Consider the following 21,345-nt stretch of genomic DNA (forward strand, 5'->3'; position numbering starts at 1 on the left):
AATAATTTAGTCCTTAAATCTGGACATGTAATAATTGAGTCCTTGAACTTTGAAATTTATAACGATCTATCATGAAAAATATTGTTAGAATTTAATTAGATTTCTTACATATATAGATGAATAAATCGCACAAGGACTCAATATGCTTAAATTGTTACATGATAAAATTGACACTTAATTTTCATGAAGTTTTTAACTGGATTAAATTGTGTTTTTAGTGTTTCTGAATTTTATATTTGAAATTTTAAAATGTATAATTATAGTAAAAATGATAATTTAATAAACATTGTGTTTCATCACTATATGTTATAAACTCAATTCATCTTTGTTAAATTATGTAAAATATACTATGTTATAAATTATATGATATTGTAAAATAATAATTTTACAATTTTTTTTTACATAAAACATATTCGTAAATTAATTGTACTAGTTTATAATCAACCTAATATTTAATGGGTGACTATGATTAGTTGTATGATTTATAAATTTATTATCAAAACATATGGAAAACTTGGGTTAAGTGAAAAATATTGATAAAAATAGGTAGCAAAATCGTGTTTTCAATCTACAATTATTGCGTGCCTCTATGTGGGCGTATAAACAGCGCATGCCTGACATGTGGCTACACCTTAAATCGTAGACTTCATCCACGATTTCATAAATTTCACTAAAAAAAAAATGTAGTTTGCTTGGTCTACTTCATTTCTCCCTCTCTCTAAACCCCCCATCCCTTTCCTTCTCTCCCATTCCCAGTGGCTTCCAAATTCCTCTTTCTCCTCTTCATTTCTTCCACCTCCGCCCACCTCTCCGACGACACTTCCGTCAAGCTCATGGCCGACGCCTTCGAATGGCCCACCACCACTTGAAGTGACTAAGATTTGATCAACAGAACATGGTGCCTTTTCTTTTCGTGATTTTGTTCTAATTACTGAAAACCCGGACTTGCACATCTGATAAAAGAATATTGCAATCTCCATCATGACCTAGGCTTGCACATCTGATAAAAAAAAATATTGCAATCTCCACCAGTATACCAATTTTCTTTTCTTTAACCCCGCCCACCGTTATTTAGTTCACTTTTGGTGAAAATAAAAAGTGAATCCCACATTGCTTCAGTTTACCTTCAGTGACCCATAAGAAAGAGGTTGAACCGATTGTCCGTGGTCGTCATAACCCTTGTGTCGTCCCAAGAGGTACTTCATTTACTTTCAAATTTCTTCTTTCCTTTGGAATTGTGGCCATTCTTAACAAGAAACGAAAGAAATAAACTTGAACAAGAAACTTCTACTAAACATATGAAAATATGAAATACAACTGTAGAATCCCTTTATTTTCATATTTAGGTTGTCAGGTTTCAAGCTTTTGGTTAATTTACTTGTGGAGAAGTTCTTTATATCCTAGTGCTTTTTTTCTTATTTGAGTCCTCTAATGCACAACTGCGAACTAATATGATGTCAATTTTTAATAGGATATCACATTTGTGGTATTACTTTTGACTTGAAGAGAACAACCCTTCTGTGTCTTGCTCAGGATGATATCCGCTGATATTGTGGACTTGTCAAGTGATGATGAAGAAGGATCAAACTTGAAAGCCGTGAAGTTGGAGCCAGGAGTTGATGGGGCTGTGGTTCTACCAAAAGAGCACACAAAGAAGAATATCATCAAACTTGAAAAACCAAATACTGAATTTGTTAGTCAAGGATTTGATGAAAATAGGAGCCCGAATGTTTGGAGTGCTGGTCAGAGTAGCTCTAGTATATTGGATCAGGTGCCATCTCCAGCTGATGATTCTGGCCTTACATCCCCATCTCCCTTGTGTCCTGCACCAGTTTGTCGACAATTCTGGAAAGCTGGCAACTATAATGATGAAGTTGCTTCTAATGTCACCGTTCAAAGTATTATGCCATTTTACCCATTTCAGATTTGCCATTGTTTTAATTAACATGTGATATTTCACGGTTTTATTATGGTCAGAAAAATTGTTGTCCTATCAAAGTAATGCAGGATTGAACTTTTGATATAGATGGCTTTGTGAAGAGCTATTGGATTCCGGAGCTCTGTTTCTGATGTTTTTTTCTCCTGATGGCAGGTTCCAAAGGTCATCTTCATGTCCACCCTATGTTCCTTCATTCAAATGCTACTTCACACAAATGGGCCTTTGGAGGTATTGAACTCAAGTGTGTGCGCGCGCACGCATCTTTGTTTATATTTTCATGTCTTTTATTTGAATGTTCAAGGCAAACAATCTCCCAATTGTTTCTTTACATCAATTGTCCTTTCTATTCATTTGTTTCTTATAAATAAAAAGCCATAATATTCTTTCTTCGTTCTGTTTCCAGCTGTTGCAGAGCTGCTAGATAACGCTGTTGATGAGGTGATTTTCTCATCTATTTATTTTAGCAGAATAGTCGTTTAATTTTGATTAAAATTTATGAGATGAGGTTTTTACTGTGGGTATTCCTTGTTTCTCTATTTGTCTCATTTTATTATATCAATGAAGAGGCTTGTTTCCATTAAAAAAAAAAAACCTTGTTTCTCTAGGTTAACCATCTTTCCGGATGCTCTTCTCCTCCCTCTAACCCCACCTTTCTGAAATAAAACTTTGATTAGACATATTTTCTCTATATTCCAAGTGCATGATGATGATCACTTAAGAATTGTAAAATCAAATGAAGTACTTTCAGTTTCAAGTCTTTGTAAGTTGAGGTATTGGTGCGTAATCTAGGAAGCATAGATACTTCTAATTGTGCAGAGAATTGGTATCAGATACGGATACGTCCAGATATGTGACAGATACGTGTCTGATATGTGATTTGGAGTATCTGATTTTTTTATTTTTATTTTTAATTTTCAAATACGCGTATCTGCTTCCAGATATGTGGGCCAATTTTTTGTTTCAAATTTAAACCCAACCATTTAAAAAGCCCAACCTACAACCCATTTTATTTTAGTGCATGTTTAGGAGTGATTTTAAAATCATCAAAAATCACTTTTTTCATTTTTTAAATCACTCGAAAACACAATTTTAATTACTCAAAATTCATTTAATTTTCAATTTTACACTTTTAAATGCAATTTTCATATCATCAAAATTAGTTTTGAAGAATTAAACATGTTTTGCGGTGATTTTGAAAAATGAACAAAAGTGATTTCAACAATTTTAAAATTACTTACCAAACATAAAAGTCCACTTAAATTGAGCAATCCAAAACAAAATAAATTAAAATGATAAAACATAACAATTTTTTAAAAAAACCCGAACCGTAATTAAATCTTCATTCTTCCCTTCTCTCTCACATATTTAAATATGATTCACACCTCCTTCATCCTCAACTTCATTATTCAATCTTCATCTTCTACTTCTTTCCTACCGTCTACTCTAGTCACTCAACAATCAGTCGACGTTACTGAATTTTTTTCCAAGTTTTCACTCTCTTCTTGAATCTATTATAATGTAACTTATATATATATAGAATTAATTAGACATTATATATATATATATATATATATATATAATACGTATCTTCAACGTATCCGTATCTCAATTTTGTAGAAATTAACGTATCGTCGTATCGTATCGTATCCGTATCTGTATCTGTGCTTCTTAGTGTGTAATGTGTTATTCTGTCTGATTTTGTAGTACTTTTCTTTTTTTGTAATGGATAGATCCCCAACGGAGCTACCTTTGTCAATGTGGATAAAATCTTGAATCCAAGAGATGGAAGTCCTGCTTTGATAATTCAAGGTGCTGTCTTTTATTTGTCCCAATGCCTTTTGATATCAATTTTATATTTTCTATTAGGTTACCCGTATCATTTAATCTACTCAACCTTGCTATACATGTAGATTAAGCTGTCTTATAATTATGCTTTCAAAATTTGACCACTTTTCTCTAGACGATGGAGGTGGAATGGATCCTAAAGCGATGAGGATGTGTATGAGCTTTGGATTTTCAGATAAATCGTCAAAATCAGCCATTGGACAATGTATGGAAATTTGTTATCATTTTGTAATGTTACATTTTAAGCTCCGTCCCTATTGCATTTATCGGTTCACTTGTAGCTTTCCAGATGGAAATGGTTTCAAGACCAGCACTATGAGACTTGGTGCAGATGTTATTGTCTTCAGTCGGCACGTGAATAATAGGTCTGGCTCAAAATTTGACATAGTCTACAACTTATACATATGAATATCTTAGTTTTGAATGCCTGCCTTATTGATTTGACAAATGATTGTGAACAAGTTACCTATTTTTTCCTTTGTGAAACTTATTTGATAAAATGGGATTAACACTAGACTATTTTGGCTCTATATGGTGCACATGCAAGATATTTTCCATTCCACCTCCGTCTAGAAACAGTGGTCAAACATTTTTTTCCCTTCTTCCCTGAGGTTCGCTTTCTATGTTCCAGGTCCAGGGTATCAACACAGAGTATTGGTCTTCTGTCCTATACGTTTTTGTCCCGTTCCGGCTACAACAGAATTGTAGTGCCTATGGTAATTCCACTTTCTCATTAAATAGTTATAATTAGCTTAGATCTTTTTCTTGTTAATGTTTTGCCATTATGTTTGGGTATGTGCTGAAGCAAAATTTAAGTCCGCTTAACTGTTGTGTTACTATTGCAAAATGTGATGTTTTGCATGGTCAAGGAAAAAGATGAACAATGGAAACCGATATCCTTTTGAGGGTATGAGATCCTAGCATCATAAAGAAGCTAGTGTTGGGATAAATCATAAGAACTTAGCTTTGTTTCTGTTGGAGTGACCCCATAAAATCTAATATAGGGAATTTTTGCTGGGGTTAGTAAGATCCATGAATTGTTAATGTATAAGAAAGAGCTTGGAAACAAGATGAGAGAAAGGGCAATGGATGCAAGTGTTGTTTTTCTTTGGGGTGGGGGAGGATAGATTTATTTCTTATTCCTACGGACCAACAATGGTTAAATATACAACAACAAAGAAGATTTAATTAAGAAATCTAATTGTAAAAGGAAATGAAAATGAAAAATAACTAAAAGATAAAGAACACATGTATACTATATGCAATTCTACACTCTTGTGGGCGTGTATAAAATGTAAGCCAACTTGGAGTTGAATTCATCAAAAGTTGTCCTTGGTAACACTTTAGTGAGAATGTCGCCAATTTAATGGTTGAAATAGAAATAGGTAGCTCATTTAGTAGAGGAGTTTAGACCTGGGTCATAATGAGGATTAAAGTTGTGACACAAATAGCCTCAACTTCTTGTGCCTCAAATTCCTTCATATTCACCTATTGATTTTCAAAGAAGATAACATCCTTAGATGTGTACATTTTTTTTTTGTTGATGGGAGAATGCATTTCATTTGTGCCACTTTGGTGTGTTGAATAACCTAGGAAAATGCACTTCATGAATGATGGATCAAATTTAAATGAGTGAGGAGAATGATTGAGTTGGATCAAACAAAGGAAAAACAACCAAATACTTTAGGAGGTAAATTTGAGGAAAAAAATTTGGAGTTGGGTTGAATTTTGAGAAAAACATATGAGATTCAAAATTGAGAATCCAACTAGGCATTTAGTTTAAGAAAGGTTGAAGTGAGAATAGTTCTTCCCCCAGAATCGTTTAGGATCATGATTGACAAAAAAAATGACAAGCTATTTTAAGAAGGTGTTTATTTTTTCTTTCGACAATCCCATTTTGTTGTGGTGTGTTTGCAGTCACTTGAACCTGTGTGAACAATACCATAAGATGAAAGAAATGGTTCAAGAATTGAACTGAAATAGTTTTTGACATTGTTTCGAGGACCTGAATTTGATTGGGAATCATACAATGGTAGAACAGACTGAAGTAGTAAGAATCATTATGGCCCTACTTGAATAGGATTTGTTCTATAGGTTGTACTACTGTGACCTTGAATTGTATGAAGTAGTAAGTATCATTTGAAGGGGGTGAAGAGAAATGTTTTGGATTGGTTGTTGAGGATCTTTGACTCAGTCCTTGAGAATCTTGAGAGGTTGACGAGGAATTTTTTGTGGGAAGGGGTTGACGAAGGATGAGGTTCTCATTTAGTTAAGTTTGAGGTGGTTTTGAAGTCGATTGACTTTGGAGGTCTGGGTAATGGGAGTTTGAGATCACACAATGAGGCTCTTTTGGCCAAATGGTTGTGGCGGTCTCTAAATTGAGATTTACACGTTGTGGTATAGAGTGGTTGAGAGTAGGTATGATCCTCATACTTTTGAGTGGACTTCAAGTGGAGAGTCAAGGGGCTTCATTTAAACCATGTGGAAAGCTATCTTTTAGGCTCTTCCCTCTTTTTCTCAATTGATCAGTTTCTTTCTTGAGTTGACCATAGTATTTAATTTTGGGAGGACCGTCAGGTGGGAGACAAGTGTTGGTGTGCATTATTTCCTCATTTTTACTTTCTTTCAAAGAAGAGGGTAGATTATGTGACCTTGGTGGTGTCTCTTTCAATCGTTCTTCTTCAATCTCTTTGGGCTCTCCTTGCCTTTTATCTAATAGGGAGGCAATTAATATGGCCGTTTTTCTTTTTATCCTTTGAGACAAATATTTTGTTAGGTAGGAGGGATGTTAGGATGTGGTCCCCTAACCCTTGGGTTCTCTTGCCATTCCTATTTTCAAGAAGGGGTTCTCTTGCTATTCCCATTCTCACCTTTTATTCTTGCTCTTTGCTTCAACGACTTGCTTCGAAGGCTTCAACCTTTTTCTTTATGGAAGGTTAAAAAAAAAAAAGGTTAAAGGTTTTTGTATGGCCTGGGGAGAATCAATACCTTGAATCATGTCCAAAGATGTGATACTATGGGGAGAATCATCAGTGTCCACTCTTCTTCCCACTGATGCCACTCCAGCGCTTCACCTCCTAAGCACAAAAACGCAGCTTCAATCTTGTCCTTCTCCAACAAGTGGTTGACGACAAAGTAGCGCTCCACTCGATGGAACCACCCAAACGGGTCATCTCCCACCTTCCCTTTGAAAATCGGAATTTCAAGCTTCTGTAGATGCATATCGAACAAGGGTACCTCTTTCTTTTCTCTGCTAGACGAGCTCTCTTTCTTATTGCTTCCTTCACCCTCTGGGTGTTTTTCTTTGTCCGTCACCGTCTGCTCAGACAAGCTGGTGTCTTCCCCCTTCCTTGCAGAGTCCCGAGCATGAGTAACATCTTTTACTCCATCGTTTCGCCCGATGTTTCGAAATGTGTTGTCATAACATTGACCGTTACCTGTTGCATCTCAGTAAACCATTGATCCATCGGAGCCTCCATCCCTACCTGTAACAAGGTCAGCTATTCCTCGATTGCAGAAATTCGAGCTTCCATCTTTTTCACCATTCTCTAGTGACTGTTGGCTCTGATACCAAAGTGATAGTACTTGGATTATATATCCACAATTTAGGCTTAATAGCCAAGGAAGCCGAGGCCTCCTCAACTTAATAACAGAATGATAATGGAATGGAAAATGACAAAAGGAAAGAATAATCCTAATAACTGAAAGATCCCTGGTCCCCACAAAATCCCCTATTCGTTTTGCATTACATCATTTTGTCCATTCTGCCCTTTATCTTGTTTATTCTTCTTTTGGACGTATACTTTCTTGATCGGGGGTCTATCAAGATGTTCTTCTGTCATCTTGCTACCATAATGGTACATTCTTCATAGGAGGATCTGAATCATTTGTTGTGGTTGTTGTTGTTTGCGAATTTTCTTTTGGATTGTTGGTGGATGTCATTTGGTGTTAGTGGGCTTGTAATAGAGGTGAGTGATCCCTGTTGGAGAGGGTGCTTCTGCATCCTCTCTTTAATGGCAGTGTTGTGGCATGTGAGTTCCTTTGCTATTTCGTGGGGTATTTGGTTTGAGAGGAATGGTGGCAGCATGAGTCAAGGCTGTGGATATTGCCTGTGACAATAGGTAACATTTACCATGAAAGGGCGTGAACACAAGCTAAACATACCACGATCGAACTCTGTAGGAAGATGTTGGAGGACACATGGTCAACGTTCACATATCTCCAAAAGGGTCCATTGTGAAGATTTGCAGTGTTGGAAGAAGAATGAATGTTCCCCACAACTTGAAACCCATGGTTGTGAATGACTTGCGACCCACAACATGAAGATGGGATGCAAGACTGAGATGGTGATAATTGGTGGCTCGTTAGGATTTTTGATGACTAGAGTTTAGCTGTGATACCGTGTTATTTCTAGGATAAATTATTATTTTTTATTTTCCAAAGACTCAATCATGGTAAATATGAAGTATAAAAGTTCAGCAAAGAAACTAATTTTAAAAGGAAATGGTATTGATAAAATTAAAAGATAAAAAGATGCCATTTACCGTAGGCCATTGTCTTCGCCATTCTGTTTCAAGGAACCAACTTGGAGAACCCAAGCTGAGACGTTCCTTGTTTGGATATTGCAACTATGTTCTGTTTCAAGGAACGAACTTGGAGAACCCAAGCTAAATGGAAAATTACCTTATTCTCAAGCTGGTTGTATATTTCAATTACATTCTGCTATCTTATTCATTTTTTCAGTTTGATGCCACTACATGATAGCTCAAGGGTGGTGACTGGCGATGCTATGATTGAACCAAAAACAAGTTTTTTCACATCTTGATAGGAATTTGTTCATCTTTCTTCTCTAGATTTACAAATCCGCTTTGTGTGATTACATTTTTTCTTCTCTTTTCAAAAATGTTACCCTACGTGGTCTTGCTATTTGATTTAAACTTGTTATTAGTGTCTAGTTTGTGCATATTGGTTTTTTTCTTTTCTTCTTTTTTGAGATACTTTCTCAGAATTATTTTACTATGTGTGGACATTTCTCGCCCTATGCACTTCCTTCAACTTCAAATCTGGTTGTGGTTTTGTTGGTTTATCACTTTTTTAATGTAATGGAGAATTGATGTTTCGTGTTTGTACTGCAGGTAGATTATAAATATAACACATCAAGTGGCAAAATGGAAATATTGCATGGGAGGGAACGATTTATGTCTAACCTTTCCATACTTCTACAGTGGTCTCCATACTCATCGGAGTCTGAACTTCTTAAGCAAGTAAGCTATGTTCAACCTCCTTTTGTTCCCCTCATGTAGATTGGGATTTTAAGCTTGTTTTGACCATGGACTACATTAATTGTGTTCTAGTTGCTGCCCGACCAAAATTAGCCTTGGAAAGGAACGGAACTTAGTTTTATCCCCATTCTTTCCCTTTTTGTTGAAAAATCTAGAATTTTATTTGATCCAAACTCCCGTCCATAGATTTTCTTTACAGCATACATATGCAAGATTCTTGCTTTCCTACTCATATTATGTCCGCATAACAGATGAATTATGTCCTTTGTGTTTTTTCAAAGAACACATTGGTTGCTTTACCAAAGAACTCATTGGTTGTAAAGTTGTTCAAATAAGAATTCCTAAAATTTTCCTTGGTTCCATAACTTCCATGGCATAAAAGACCAGTTTGGTTATATAAAATAGTAAGGCTTTTCTTATTTATTTATTTATTTTTATTAGTATTTGATCCTCCGTGAAACATGGTCCATAGGGAAAAAACCGCAAAATAGCCTTTACTTCATTTGATCATAATATCTTAGCCTTACATTGAGCCTCCATTTGGGGAATCCGCTAGCCAATCTTCTGAGCAACGAGGTTGTGTTTGTACAATCTTAGTCCAAATAGATTTCCAAAAAAAAAAAAAAATTCCCAAATTCTGTTGCTGCTTATCTTACAATAGAAGAGGGGAGAGAGGGACTCTATACTATATTTGCATAAAACACATGTTCGCAATCTTGAATGTTGTGGAAAACTAGCGCTTGTATCACTCGGGAAGTGGTTAGAGGCAGCTTTTCCCTTAGTATTTCTTTTTATGATGCCGAAGGTGAAGATTTTTGGGTTTCGAGAGTTGATGACCCTTTGAGGTCATGAGAGAGGAAAGACTTGTGGGGGGAACTAGGGGAGCTCTTTGGTCACTGTGGTTCTAGATGGTGTATGGCTGGTGATATTAATGTTATTCGCTCTCTTGGGAAGAAGGCTTTCGGTGGCAAGATTACTAGTGCTATGAGGGTTTCCAACCGTTTTATTGAAGACTATAACTTGTTTGAACTTCCCTTGTTAGATGGAAAGCTTACTGGGTCGAATTGTGGCTACTAAGATTCATAGGTTTTTACCTTCAGAAGATGGATCGAGAGGTTTGGCAGCCCTAGGCAGACGAGGGGTCAAGAGTCAGTTTAGGTCATTAGCCTATTGTTTTAGCTTTGGGAAATTGAAGTTGGGTTCAAATCCTTTCCTTTTGAGAATATGTGGCTTGAGCACACTTCTTTCAATGCCAAGAGGTCTTCATCAGGAAATTGGGCTGGCTATCGTTTTATGTGGAAGCTGAGAGCTATGGAAGGGTTCTTAGATCTTGGAACAGAAAGGTTTTTTTAAAGATCAGAAAGCAAGAGGTCTTCAAAAGAATCAAAGAGATTGATTAAAAGGAGTGAAGGGGTCCCTTTTATTCTGTTTGAAAGGGGGAGAGGGAAGCTTTAGAAAAGGGAGTTTGCTTATTTGATTAGAAAAAAGAGTATCAGTTGGGGTCAAAAGGCTAAAAGTGAAATGGCTAAGGAAGGGGATTGTAACATTGTTTTTTCATAGGGTGGCTAGTGGTAGGAGGAACAAGAACTACATTGGTCCTTTGATCTTGGATAATAGGGAGTGCGGACTAAAAACGATAAATGATAAGGAGATCAAGGAGAAGGTTCTATCATTTGTCGTCTTTTAAAAATCATTGTGTTAGATTTTCTTGTGTGGATAGGGAGCTCTTGTACGTTTTCCTTTGGGTTCCTTGTGCTCTTTCGATAGGAAAACGATGGATGTGGTGGCTCTTCTTTCTCCTTTTGAGTCACCCATCTTGGGAGGAGAGATGTGAGAGTTTGGAGCCCTAATCCTTCGGACGGGTTCTTGTGCAAGTCTTTCTTCCAGTGCTTGGTTAACCTTTCTCCTTTGGGTGAGTCGGTCTTTTCGTCGGTGTGGAAGATAAAGGTTCTTAGAAAGGTGAGATTCTTCGCTTGTCAGGTTCTTCATGGCTGTGTTAGGATGTTGGATAGGCTTGCGAGGAAGATGTCGTCAGTTGGGCCTTTCTGCTGTATTCTTTGTTGGAAGGCGAACGAAGTCTTAGACCATATACTTTGACATTGTGAGTTGGTGAACTTTGTCTGGGATGCTTTTTTTCAGACGTTTGGCATGATGTGTGTTCGTCACGGAGATGTTAGAGATATGATCAAGGAGTTCCTCCTCAATCCGCCATTTGGGGAGAGTGGTCGTTTTCTCTAGTGCGCTAATGCTTGTGCCATCTTGTGGGTGTTGTGGGGCAAGAGGAATAGCAGGGTGTTTAGAGAGATTGAGAGGAAGAGTGTAGAAGTTTGGTCTCTTGTTCGTTTTCATGTTCCTTATTGGGCTTTGATTTCGAAGGCTTTTTGTATTTATCCCTTGGACATGATTTTGTATAGTTGGAGTCCTTTTTTGCAGAGGGAGTCCCCTTTTTTGTGGGCTTGGTGTTTTGTATGCCCATGTATTCTTTCATTTTTTTTCTCAATGAAAGTAGTTGTTCTTATAAAAAAAAGCGGTTTCTTAAAATAATAATAATAATAATAACAACAACAATAATAATAATAAATAATTCAAAGGTAGGTGGATGTTCATTGAGAAAGATACCTCTCAGAGCTGTAAACCAAAGAGACCTATCAAACTGACCTCTCCAAAAAAAAGCTGTATTTTCATTAACCTCCACGTAATGCTGTTTTTTATTGGAGTTTGTTAATTCAAGATGAGAGGTTTGACACCTGACCCTTGAAGTAACAATCTTATTTTGTCTTCCATTTTAGCGGGGTAGATGCATATAAATATATATCTATGTTTTTAGTTCTTAGTTATCAAGATTAATTAGAACTTTTAAATTGTTTTCATTCATTCAAAAATCGAATTAGACTTAATATATTATTTCGATATGATAAATTAGTTCAATATTGTCATTAATATGGATTGATTGGGCCTCGTACCTGGAATTAGTCGGATGGAGTAGATAATTTATTAGTTTTTTTTTTTTTTAAACAGAAATGAGCGTCTTTATTATAATAAAATAAAAAGAGACTAATACTCAAGGTACAAGAGAGTTATATTAAAAAGATCAGCCAAAAATTTCCTCCTCCAACCATGCTTGCATTTTTTATTGCTCACGACTTTACCTATATATATATATCTAAAACACAGAAGGCAGGATTCTAACATAACAAAATTGGAAGTGAAATATTTAGGCAATCAACTTTTAACAAATGAACATTTCACAATTGAAATTGATGCAAATAATTTTGAGCATGGAATATTTCATAACCAAACGGAATATTCATTTAGTCTTTTGTTATGTTTCCTATCCTGTATTTTGAGCATTAAACTCATTTCATTAATTTAATGAAATCAATGAAACGTCTTATTTTCATTTCCAAAAGAAAAAGAAAAATAGGAAGTAATTAACATTTTTGGTATCTCTTAAGCATTTATTAAGGAAATTTCCATTTGCATGGTCTCATCAAATCACTGATGCAAATAATATCCAGATACCAAATTTTCCTCTTTCACCTCCTCATATGGTTCTTCTGATGCTTCAATCGCAACATTTAGCTCTTGAGTTCCAAGCTTCAAGGTGACCAAGTTACCTCCTTTTTTTATGCCAATTATTGGACTAGAAAAGTCAACTGTCCTACTTGGACTTATTAAATTTCTCCATTTTTGATGTTTCCCCTTAATCTTTTACTCCACTATTTTAGCGTCAATGCTATTAAGTAGTTTAAAATTGATGAAAATAAAAGAAGAAGAAGAAAAGAACACACAATAATTTACATGGAAAACCCTAGGCCCGGGAGAAAAAACCACGATCTAGTTTTTATTATTCAAGTAATACAGAAATACAGAAAGACTGCTCAAATAAATAGGCAGACAGAAAGCCCTAGGACCATAAGAGAATTACAAATAAGCCCCTAGGGCAAACCAACCCTTTTTCGACACTCCTCTCAAGTTAGGGCGTAAATATCAATCAGACCCAACTTGCTGATACAGTAATCAAAACTATGTCTTAACAACCCCTTTGTAAGGACATCTGCAATCTGTTGATTAGAAGGGATGTAGGGAATACATATGCTCCCATTGTCCAGTCTTTCTTTAATGAAATGTCTGTCAATCTCGACGTTTTTGGTCCTATCGTGTTGGACCGGATTGTTGGCAATACTTGTCGCTGCTTTATTGTCACAGAACAATTTCATTGGAAGCTCACTGTCTTGTCGAAGATTTGTCAATACTTTCTTCAACCAGATTTCTTCACATATCCTCAAACTCATGGCCTTGTACTCGGCTTCTGCACTACTTCTGGCAACCACTCCCTGTTTTTTACTTCTCCAAGTGATTAGATTGCCCCCGACAAAAGTGCAATACCCAGACATAGACTTTCTATCAACAGTAGACCCAGCCCAGTCCGAATCAGTATATGTTTCTATACCACGTTTACTAAACTTCCTGATAGAAGACCTTTATCAGGAGTGCCCTTTAGATACTGTAGAATGCGTTCGACGGCTGTCATATGTTCCTCATAAGGAGCTTGCATGAACTGACTAACAACACTCACGACATATGATATATCAGGTCTCGTGTGAGATAAATATATCAACTTCCCGACTAATCGCTGCTATCTCTCTTTACTAACAGGGGCTCCATTATTAACATTACTTAGTTTGGCATTATACTCCGCAGGGGTGTCTACAGGTTTACACCCAGTCATTCCTGTTTCTTTGAGGAGATCTAGAGTATACTTTCGTTGTGAGACAGAGATACCCTCTTTCTACCGAGCCACCTCCATCCCAAGAAAGTATTGCAATTTTCCCAGATCTTTAATTTCAAATTCTTCAACCATCTTTGTTTTAAGTCTCATAATTTCATCAGTTTCATCACCGGTCAGAACAATGTCATCTACATACACAATAAGTACTGAGATCTTTCCTGTACCAGACTTTTTTTTGTAAACAACGTGTGGTCTGAGTGCCCCTGATCATACCTCTGTGCTTTAACAAATGTGGTGAATCTATCAAAATAGGCTCTTGGAGACTGTTTCAACCCATACAGTGACTTTCTCAATCTACAAACCCGATTAAATTGGTTTTCGAAGCCGGGTGGAGGGCTCATATAGACTTCTTTTTCGAGTTCTCCATTAAGAAACACATTCTTCGCATCCAATTGGTGCAAAGGCTAATCTTTATTAACAGCAATAGATAACAGCAACCAGATCGTATTGAGTTTGGCCACAGGAGAGAATGTCTTAGAGTAATCAATACCAAAGGTCTGGGTAAAGCCTTTGGCTACCAGTCTTGCCTTGTATCTGTCAATCGAGCCATCGGATTTGTACTTGACAATAAAAACCCATTTACATCCAACCGTCTTGTGCCCCTCAGGAAGAGCAACCTCTTCCCATGTCTCATTTTTCTCTAGAGCTCTCATTTCTTCCATAACTGCAGCCTTCCACTCAGGAGTTTCCATGGCAACTTGTATATTACTTGGAACCATTACCGTATCTAGACTGGTAGTAAGAGCCTTGAACTCAGGAGATAGGTTACTATGTGTCATGTAACTATGCATAGGGAACTTTGTACATGACCTAGTCCCTTTTCTCAAGGCAATTGGAAGATCGAGAGACGCATCACGGTTTTCCTCTTCTCCAAGTTTCTTACTGTAGCTAGCCGTCTGATCTATGGATCTTTCTTTAGGACTTCCCACACAATCACCTTCCCTTCCACTGTTCTCGTTTGCTAAAGTTATTTCCTCAGTGTTGTCTTTTCTATCAGTTTCTCCATCCTTCTCAATTTCCTCTATTTTCACCAATCTCTATATCTCTGTCCACTCTACAATTATTAGTCTTAACACAATCATCTGTATCACAAACAGGGATATTCATACCTGGAATTGAGACCGAGTCAGACTCGTGAATTGGAGCCGGAGAAGCGACAGGCGACACTGTTTCCTTCCTGAGATTCTTCCTGTAGTAAGTTATCTAAGGGACTTGATTAGTGGGAAGAACAGGACTAGGGAGAACAGGGCTAGGATGTTCAGGTTTAGCCGACATCTCTAGGGGAATGGAATACGTGGACTAGTTAGCCTCTTCACTAGGACTCTCCCCCTGAAGAGGACTAATGGGAAAGAAAGGTTGATCCTCGAGAAAGGTGACATCCATAGACACAAAGTACTTCCGAGACGAGGGATGATAACACTTGTACCCACTCACGTTGAGGAGAGGTTACCCACACAACGACACATCTTCTGGGCACTGAGGAGTGAATTTCGTACGATTGGGACCGTGGTATGGACAAAAGACAACACATCCAAACACCCGTAGAGGTACGTCTGGAATTAAATCGGGTGTTGGGGTACGATTCTTTGAAATAGTCAAGGGATATGAAAGGTTAAACACGGGAAGACATGTGACTTTTGAATAAGGTGGGCTGCAGTGAGGATAGCATCGCCCACAGATAGGAAGGAAGAGAGGTAGATATCATATAGGGAAACGACGACCTCTACTAGATGCCTATTTTCCCTTTGGCTACTTCCGTTTTGCTGGGGAGTATAGCACACGAGCTTTGATGGATAATTCCTTTAGAGACCAGGAAGTCCTAAACGAGTTTATTAATGAATCACGCCCGTTGTACACTCTGTAAAATGACAATTTTTGTGGTTGATCTGGGTTTCAACGGTCGCATAGAATGTCTTGAGAAACAGAGGACACCTCAAACTTATCGGTCAAAGAAAGACCCAGGTTAGTCTGATGTGATCGTCAATAAAGGTGACAAACCACCGTTTGCCTGTAGAGTAGTGGTTCTGAGGGACCCCAAACATCACTGGGGGATAAGACTGAACTGTTTGGATGGTTTGTAAGGTTGAGAGATTGGAAAAGAAACACGACTTTGTTTAGCCGGATACACACATCGCACTGTAAGGATGATATATTAATATATGAAATAAATACAGAAAAGGTACTTCATATATTGAAAATGGGATGTCCCAGACGTAATCCCATAACATAAATCGGTCTCAACAATAGAGAAATTTAAAGAAATAAAACTAGTCCTATAAACCATCCTAAAGGAAGTTTCATTAGTCAGGAAATTAGAGCCCCTATCGTGCCGGACAGTGCCAATGGTCATCCTCGACTCAATCCTGAACAAAACAATGTCGGGTGAGAAAACAATATGACATCAGCGCTTGTAATTTTACTGACAGATAGTAAGTTATACGAAATTTTAGGAACATGCAACACATCACACAATATTAGACCCTCAAATGGAGAAAGATTTCCTTTCCCTGCGATAGGGGCAAAGGACCATCTGCGATCTATTTTTTTCATTTCCGGCCATCGGGTGAATATGATATAAAATGATCAGAAGATCCGGTCAGGTGATCCTGTTGCTCCCAGAGTCCACAATCCAGGGTCGTTTTCCATTAATGCTTAATAAAAACCAAAGGACTGAGTCGTACCTGAGTGTGCAATTGCATTGACTCTAACAACACTTAAGTTACTCTGACCGTCAACTTGAAGCGAAGTCGAGGTCTTGTCATTGTGAGTCGCTGACCCAGAGCCTGTCCAAGACTTAGTCTTGTCTTGTGACTGACGTTGTTTGTAATTTGGAGGTTTTCCATGTAGCTTCAAACAACTGGTCTTTCGTGTGCCATGTTTTTTGCAATGCTCATAGACAGGTGGAGGTTTCTTGTCACTGTCAGATCCGGAGGACTTGGTGGCAAAAAGAAACACCTCAGTAGATGTAACTACTGGAAATACATAATGGCCCTAAGACTTGTCTTCTTTGAGGCGTATTTCAGAGCACATCTCCATCAGTGACGGTTGTAGGACGTTGGCCCAAGATCCTGTTGCGAACACCGTCAAACTTCGGATTTAACCCAACCAGAAAGTCATACACTCGATCACTTCCTCAATTTTGGAATACTGCGTCCCATCATGTGTACATTTCCAGATAATCTCACAGCATAAGTCCATTTCTTGCCAATAACAAGGATAATTTGTTGAAGTATGACGTTACGTCCATAGCCCCTTCGATTATAACATCATGACGTTGTTTGCCTTAAGTGTATAAAGGGCGGGATGTCATATCTGCTTCTGTCGAATACCAACCTGTTGACTACAATCCTTATAATATGTCTTTGCAGTTGGTCGTATAATGTACAGTCCGAATGCCAGTGAGGTTCCAAATAATACCGGTCAACCAGAAATCTGTATCCGTAGCATAATGATCTTATTGTGTCCTCTCCAGATAGGTTCGTAGGGGCTACCGGGTTCAGGTTTGGGGTTATCTCCCCAGTAGATATCAAATTTTTGTGCCTTCACTTCTTATAAGGCCATTCTAATGGATGCGACTAGGAGAAATAATTTTCGCCATTAACTAAGGCTTTCTCCAGATAATAAAAAGTTCCTGCAGAGTGTCCATTGAATACCAGATATAAAAAATTTGCAGTAGTATGAATGGAGAGTTTAGCCGGGGTCTATCTCAAGGGTCATACGTAAATTGGATGACTCCCGATTGACACTTTGCCGAGTTGTACCAAGAACTGAACCCAAAATCTCTGCGTGAGTTGGTTGTTCGAAGGAAAAATAAGCCATCTGACTCTTTTCGTCATGATAACACACCGCCATTCACACACTGCGAGGTTCGTTGAAACGCGACCGACCGGCGTCACTAACATGTCAGAGAGGGCCGCCGATCTATCGCCGGAGGTTGCCTGGTGCAGAGAAATCCCCACCGACGAAGCCGTGCTAGTCGTGCAAAAAGCTCAGCACGACTCGAGAACCGCCCTAGGCTTCCGCGGGTTTGACGTCAGTGAGGCCTTAGATGGATTCCGCAGTGAGTCTCGCACAGTTTGGACATCTGTCGACCGATCTGGTGTGCCGGAAGGTTGGTTGTGATCTGATCTATCTCGCTGAACGTCTCCTGCACCTGGGAGATTACAACGGATCCACCGACTAAAGTGTGGTTGGGCGTTGTTCAGATCTGGACGCCGATTCTCCTTGGCTGGGCCGCGACCCGATTCTGTACCGTCGATGGATGGGTTGTCGTTCCGCGGCAACTCATTTGTTGAAGAAGGCGAGGTAAAGGCCAAACTCTCGAGGTACTGCGTTGGACCTGCTTCCTTAATCGTGTTAGCTATCCTCAAAATTTGGTCTCAAGGAGACTCATCAATGGTGGCTAGGGTTTTGGTTACCTTGCTCTGATACGGATGATAATAATAAAAGAAGAAAGAAGAAAAGAACACATACGAATAGTTTACGGTGAAAAACCCTAGGCTGGAGAAAAACTACGATTTAGTTCTTTATTATTTCAAGTAAATGCAGAAAATACTAGAAAGACCTGCTCAAATAATAGACAGAACAAAAAGCCCTAGTCCATAAAAGAATTCATGAATAGCCCCTAGGGCAAAACCAACCCTTTTTCGCAAAAAAATAAGTTTTGAAGTGAAATCTATTTAAATTAATTTTAATAGTGAGAAAATAATGAAATTAATTAGTTTATAGTTGTTTTAAAATTCTTGTTAAATTATCAACAATTTAATTGATACTTAACACTAGCTATTGAAAAAGTGGAGTATTACGTGAAAATTTGATGGTTAAAAGTGGAAACCTTGAAATTGGGACCCCGAATTGAAACAAAATTGCAAATTTCAAAGAGTAAAATCAGTGCATTTTGAATGCTTAGGGTCTAAATTTAAATCAATCTTAGAACTCTTAAAGGACTCAAAGAGTGTAATTTGAAACCTAGGGATCAAATAGAAAGTAAACCCAAAACCTAGGTTTCTAAAAAGAGGTGTTTTTTTTTCCCTTCTTTTTTTTTTTTTTTTTTTTTTTTTATTCATTAATCTCGTTTCGTGGCCTCTTCAAAGATCTTACCTACAACATGTTTCCTTTTTTTTTTTATTTTCCTTTTGAAAGGAAACATAATTTTTCATTGATAAAATGAAAAGAGACTAATAACTGAAAATAAGTATCTTGTATAAGAGGAGAAGACATCAAAATGTCTAACAACACTAGTAAAACCGTAACAACAACCAACTCCCGAACAGGAAAACCAAAATCTAGGGACACGAGAACTTTAAAGCCCTAGCCTACAAGAGGGTGAACAATGAGCAAGACGGGGAAGGCAGAGGTGGAATAGAGGTCCCAATGAGAGATGCGAGAGAGGGTGGGGGGCGAGGACGTGGCAAATCGCAGCAACAAAACACGAGAGCTAACTGAACTTCAAAAACATTGATCACTGTAATCCAGCCTGCAACTACTCAGGAAAGAAAACGACAACTTCTTTAGGGCAAAATCAGTAAGAGTTCGCATAACACTAGATCCACTAATAATAGTTCATTGCTGTCAGATACGTACGTACGGCAACCCCAACCTTATGTAAGCCTTTACAGAAGGCAGAACGAGGTGGAATTAGATGTTTAAATTGCAAACCACATTTTTCAATCCAAGCAAAAATGTCAGGCAAGAGTTATGCGGTGACTATTTTGCTTGAACGTTTTCACCATTCTTGAAACAAGGTATCAAAACCATCTTTAAATAACACCTCTGAATCTCCATCAACAAAAATCATCTTTTTTTTTTTTTTTTTTGAACAAGAAAACCAATCTTTTAAATTAATGCATAAAAGAATAGTACGAAGAGATGGTGTACCTTGAAAGAGAAACAATACATGTATCTCGGGATCAGGAAGACCCAGCCCAAGCCATCTTCCATCTAGGTTGACAAAATCCGTCCCTTAGTCGATGCGCTCATCACATCCTATAATTATACTCTGATCAGTCAACTTTTTTTTTATAGTCGTATATGTGTATTAATGATTTTTTTTTCTTGATTCTTTGTTGTATATATAAAGTATTTTCTGAATTACTATAATGAAGTATGTGGTGGATTGTCCTCTCGGTCAATTAAGCTGTAATTTTATCATTGATTAATCTATATTTATATGTATATATGATATCATGTTGTAATTCATTTTTTATTTATATTTGTCGGAAACGAGTGTGTGTATAGCGGCGGGGTTTGGAGATGATTGAGAGTGGGTGATGGACTTATTGGTCTGATTGTGGAAATTGTGCAATGTTTTAAATCTTTGGTTCTGTACATACTCTTAATATTGTCCTTTGTGGAATTGCGGTTATGCGATGCATGTTTCTAAGAATACTTGATATCATGCGTGTGAGGTCATGCATTGGAATGAATAATGCGTTAATAATGTTATGCGATGAACCATGCATCCTGCCACAAGTTTTTCTTGTGTTCACGCAAGTATAACATGGAGCAAGTTTTCGGTATAATCCGAGGTCGAACACAGGGACTTGTAGCCTATATGTATGCGGTGATGTGCATGCGGCGGTTGAATAAAAAGAATGGAGGGGATGCTGCTAAGTTAATCCTACTCCTATCTAGATGACAACGCAATGAGGATATGCATGAAAGGTAGAGGACACGACAACCTTGACATGAAAATAAATGTATGGGAAAATAGATAAAATGTGGAGATGTTTTTCAATTAACCTTAAGAGTGACTGCGAGGGAAACCCTAGTCAACGCAAACGCCAATGCGCTATGCTACACTCATGCAGACAAATCATTTTCCCAATGGAAATGCGGTGCTCCTAAGTCTAGGGACACCATGTGTTGAATGCAAAAGGTGTCAATAGAGCTTAATTTCTAAGTCTCTATTCTTTTTTTATGCGATGAATGCAAAATGCATACAACGTTGGATGACCGCACACAATCGATCCTATCTCTAGGATGATGTGATGGTGTATATAGCAAACAGTGCTTATTCTTAAGCTCCTATCTCTTGTATTATGTGTTCTTAATCTGATCTTCCCGAAGCTTAGATTCTGACCTGACCTTCCCAGCCTAGATCCTGTCCTTAGACTACCTCTCCGGTACTCACTAATGGCAAATGAGCATACATAATATAAACAATTGCATGAACTGGTTGACGCAAGTTGTTTACTATCCCCTAGTGAACAAGCAAACCTGCTTAATGCGTCCAACCACTTACCCTCTCCGGCAGTTGGTTGTTGTTGACTTCACTCATAGACAAGCAATGCGTAACCTAAGACAGGCGTTGCACAGACTTCAAGTAAGCAATAAGGTTTTCTCAACACACTCACGGCACCAGCACACCTTCGGTGGTTTCTACATGCTTCATATCCCTAACCAACATCTGACTAAGTATTAATACCCAAGAAATCCCACTAAGTGCTGCAATGAAGTAAGATGCTAAACAAGTACAAAAATGGAGA

General features: G+C 37.8%; 1 protein-coding gene and 1 non-coding gene across 3 annotated transcripts in view; both read left to right on the top strand.

Moving 5' to 3' along the window:
* Positions 1 to 677: 677 nt before the first annotated feature.
* The window catches only part of LOC120071653 (protein MICRORCHIDIA 6-like), a 36,739-nt gene continuing 16,071 nt past the window's right edge, over positions 678 to 21,345 (top strand). Inside the window, exons 1-9 of one of the 2 annotated variants that reach the window (XM_039024023.1) lie at positions 678 to 1,196; positions 1,472 to 1,898; positions 2,093 to 2,167; positions 2,343 to 2,377; positions 3,670 to 3,748; positions 3,900 to 3,989; positions 4,074 to 4,149; positions 4,416 to 4,500; positions 8,920 to 9,048. In XM_039024023.1, the coding sequence (XP_038879951.1) occupies positions 1,535 to 1,898; positions 2,093 to 2,167; positions 2,343 to 2,377; positions 3,670 to 3,748; positions 3,900 to 3,989; positions 4,074 to 4,149; positions 4,416 to 4,500; positions 8,920 to 9,048 (933 nt within the window). In that variant the 5' untranslated portion in view covers positions 678 to 1,196; positions 1,472 to 1,534. The remainder of the gene's footprint in view (positions 1,197 to 1,471; positions 1,899 to 2,092; positions 2,168 to 2,342; positions 2,378 to 3,669; positions 3,749 to 3,899; positions 3,990 to 4,073; positions 4,150 to 4,415; positions 4,501 to 8,919; positions 9,049 to 21,345) is intronic. The other variant, XM_039024022.1, reaches the window with a different exon arrangement.
* LOC120072399 lies at positions 8,526 to 8,668 on the top strand. Its single transcript, XR_005480459.1, has one exon. It is a non-coding gene; the product is annotated as a small nucleolar RNA snoR2/U65 (small nucleolar RNA).

This window comes from Benincasa hispida, chromosome 2 (assembly GCF_009727055.1).
Source record: "Benincasa hispida cultivar B227 chromosome 2, ASM972705v1, whole genome shotgun sequence".
Lineage (NCBI taxonomy): Eukaryota > Viridiplantae > Streptophyta > Magnoliopsida > Cucurbitales > Cucurbitaceae > Benincasa > Benincasa hispida.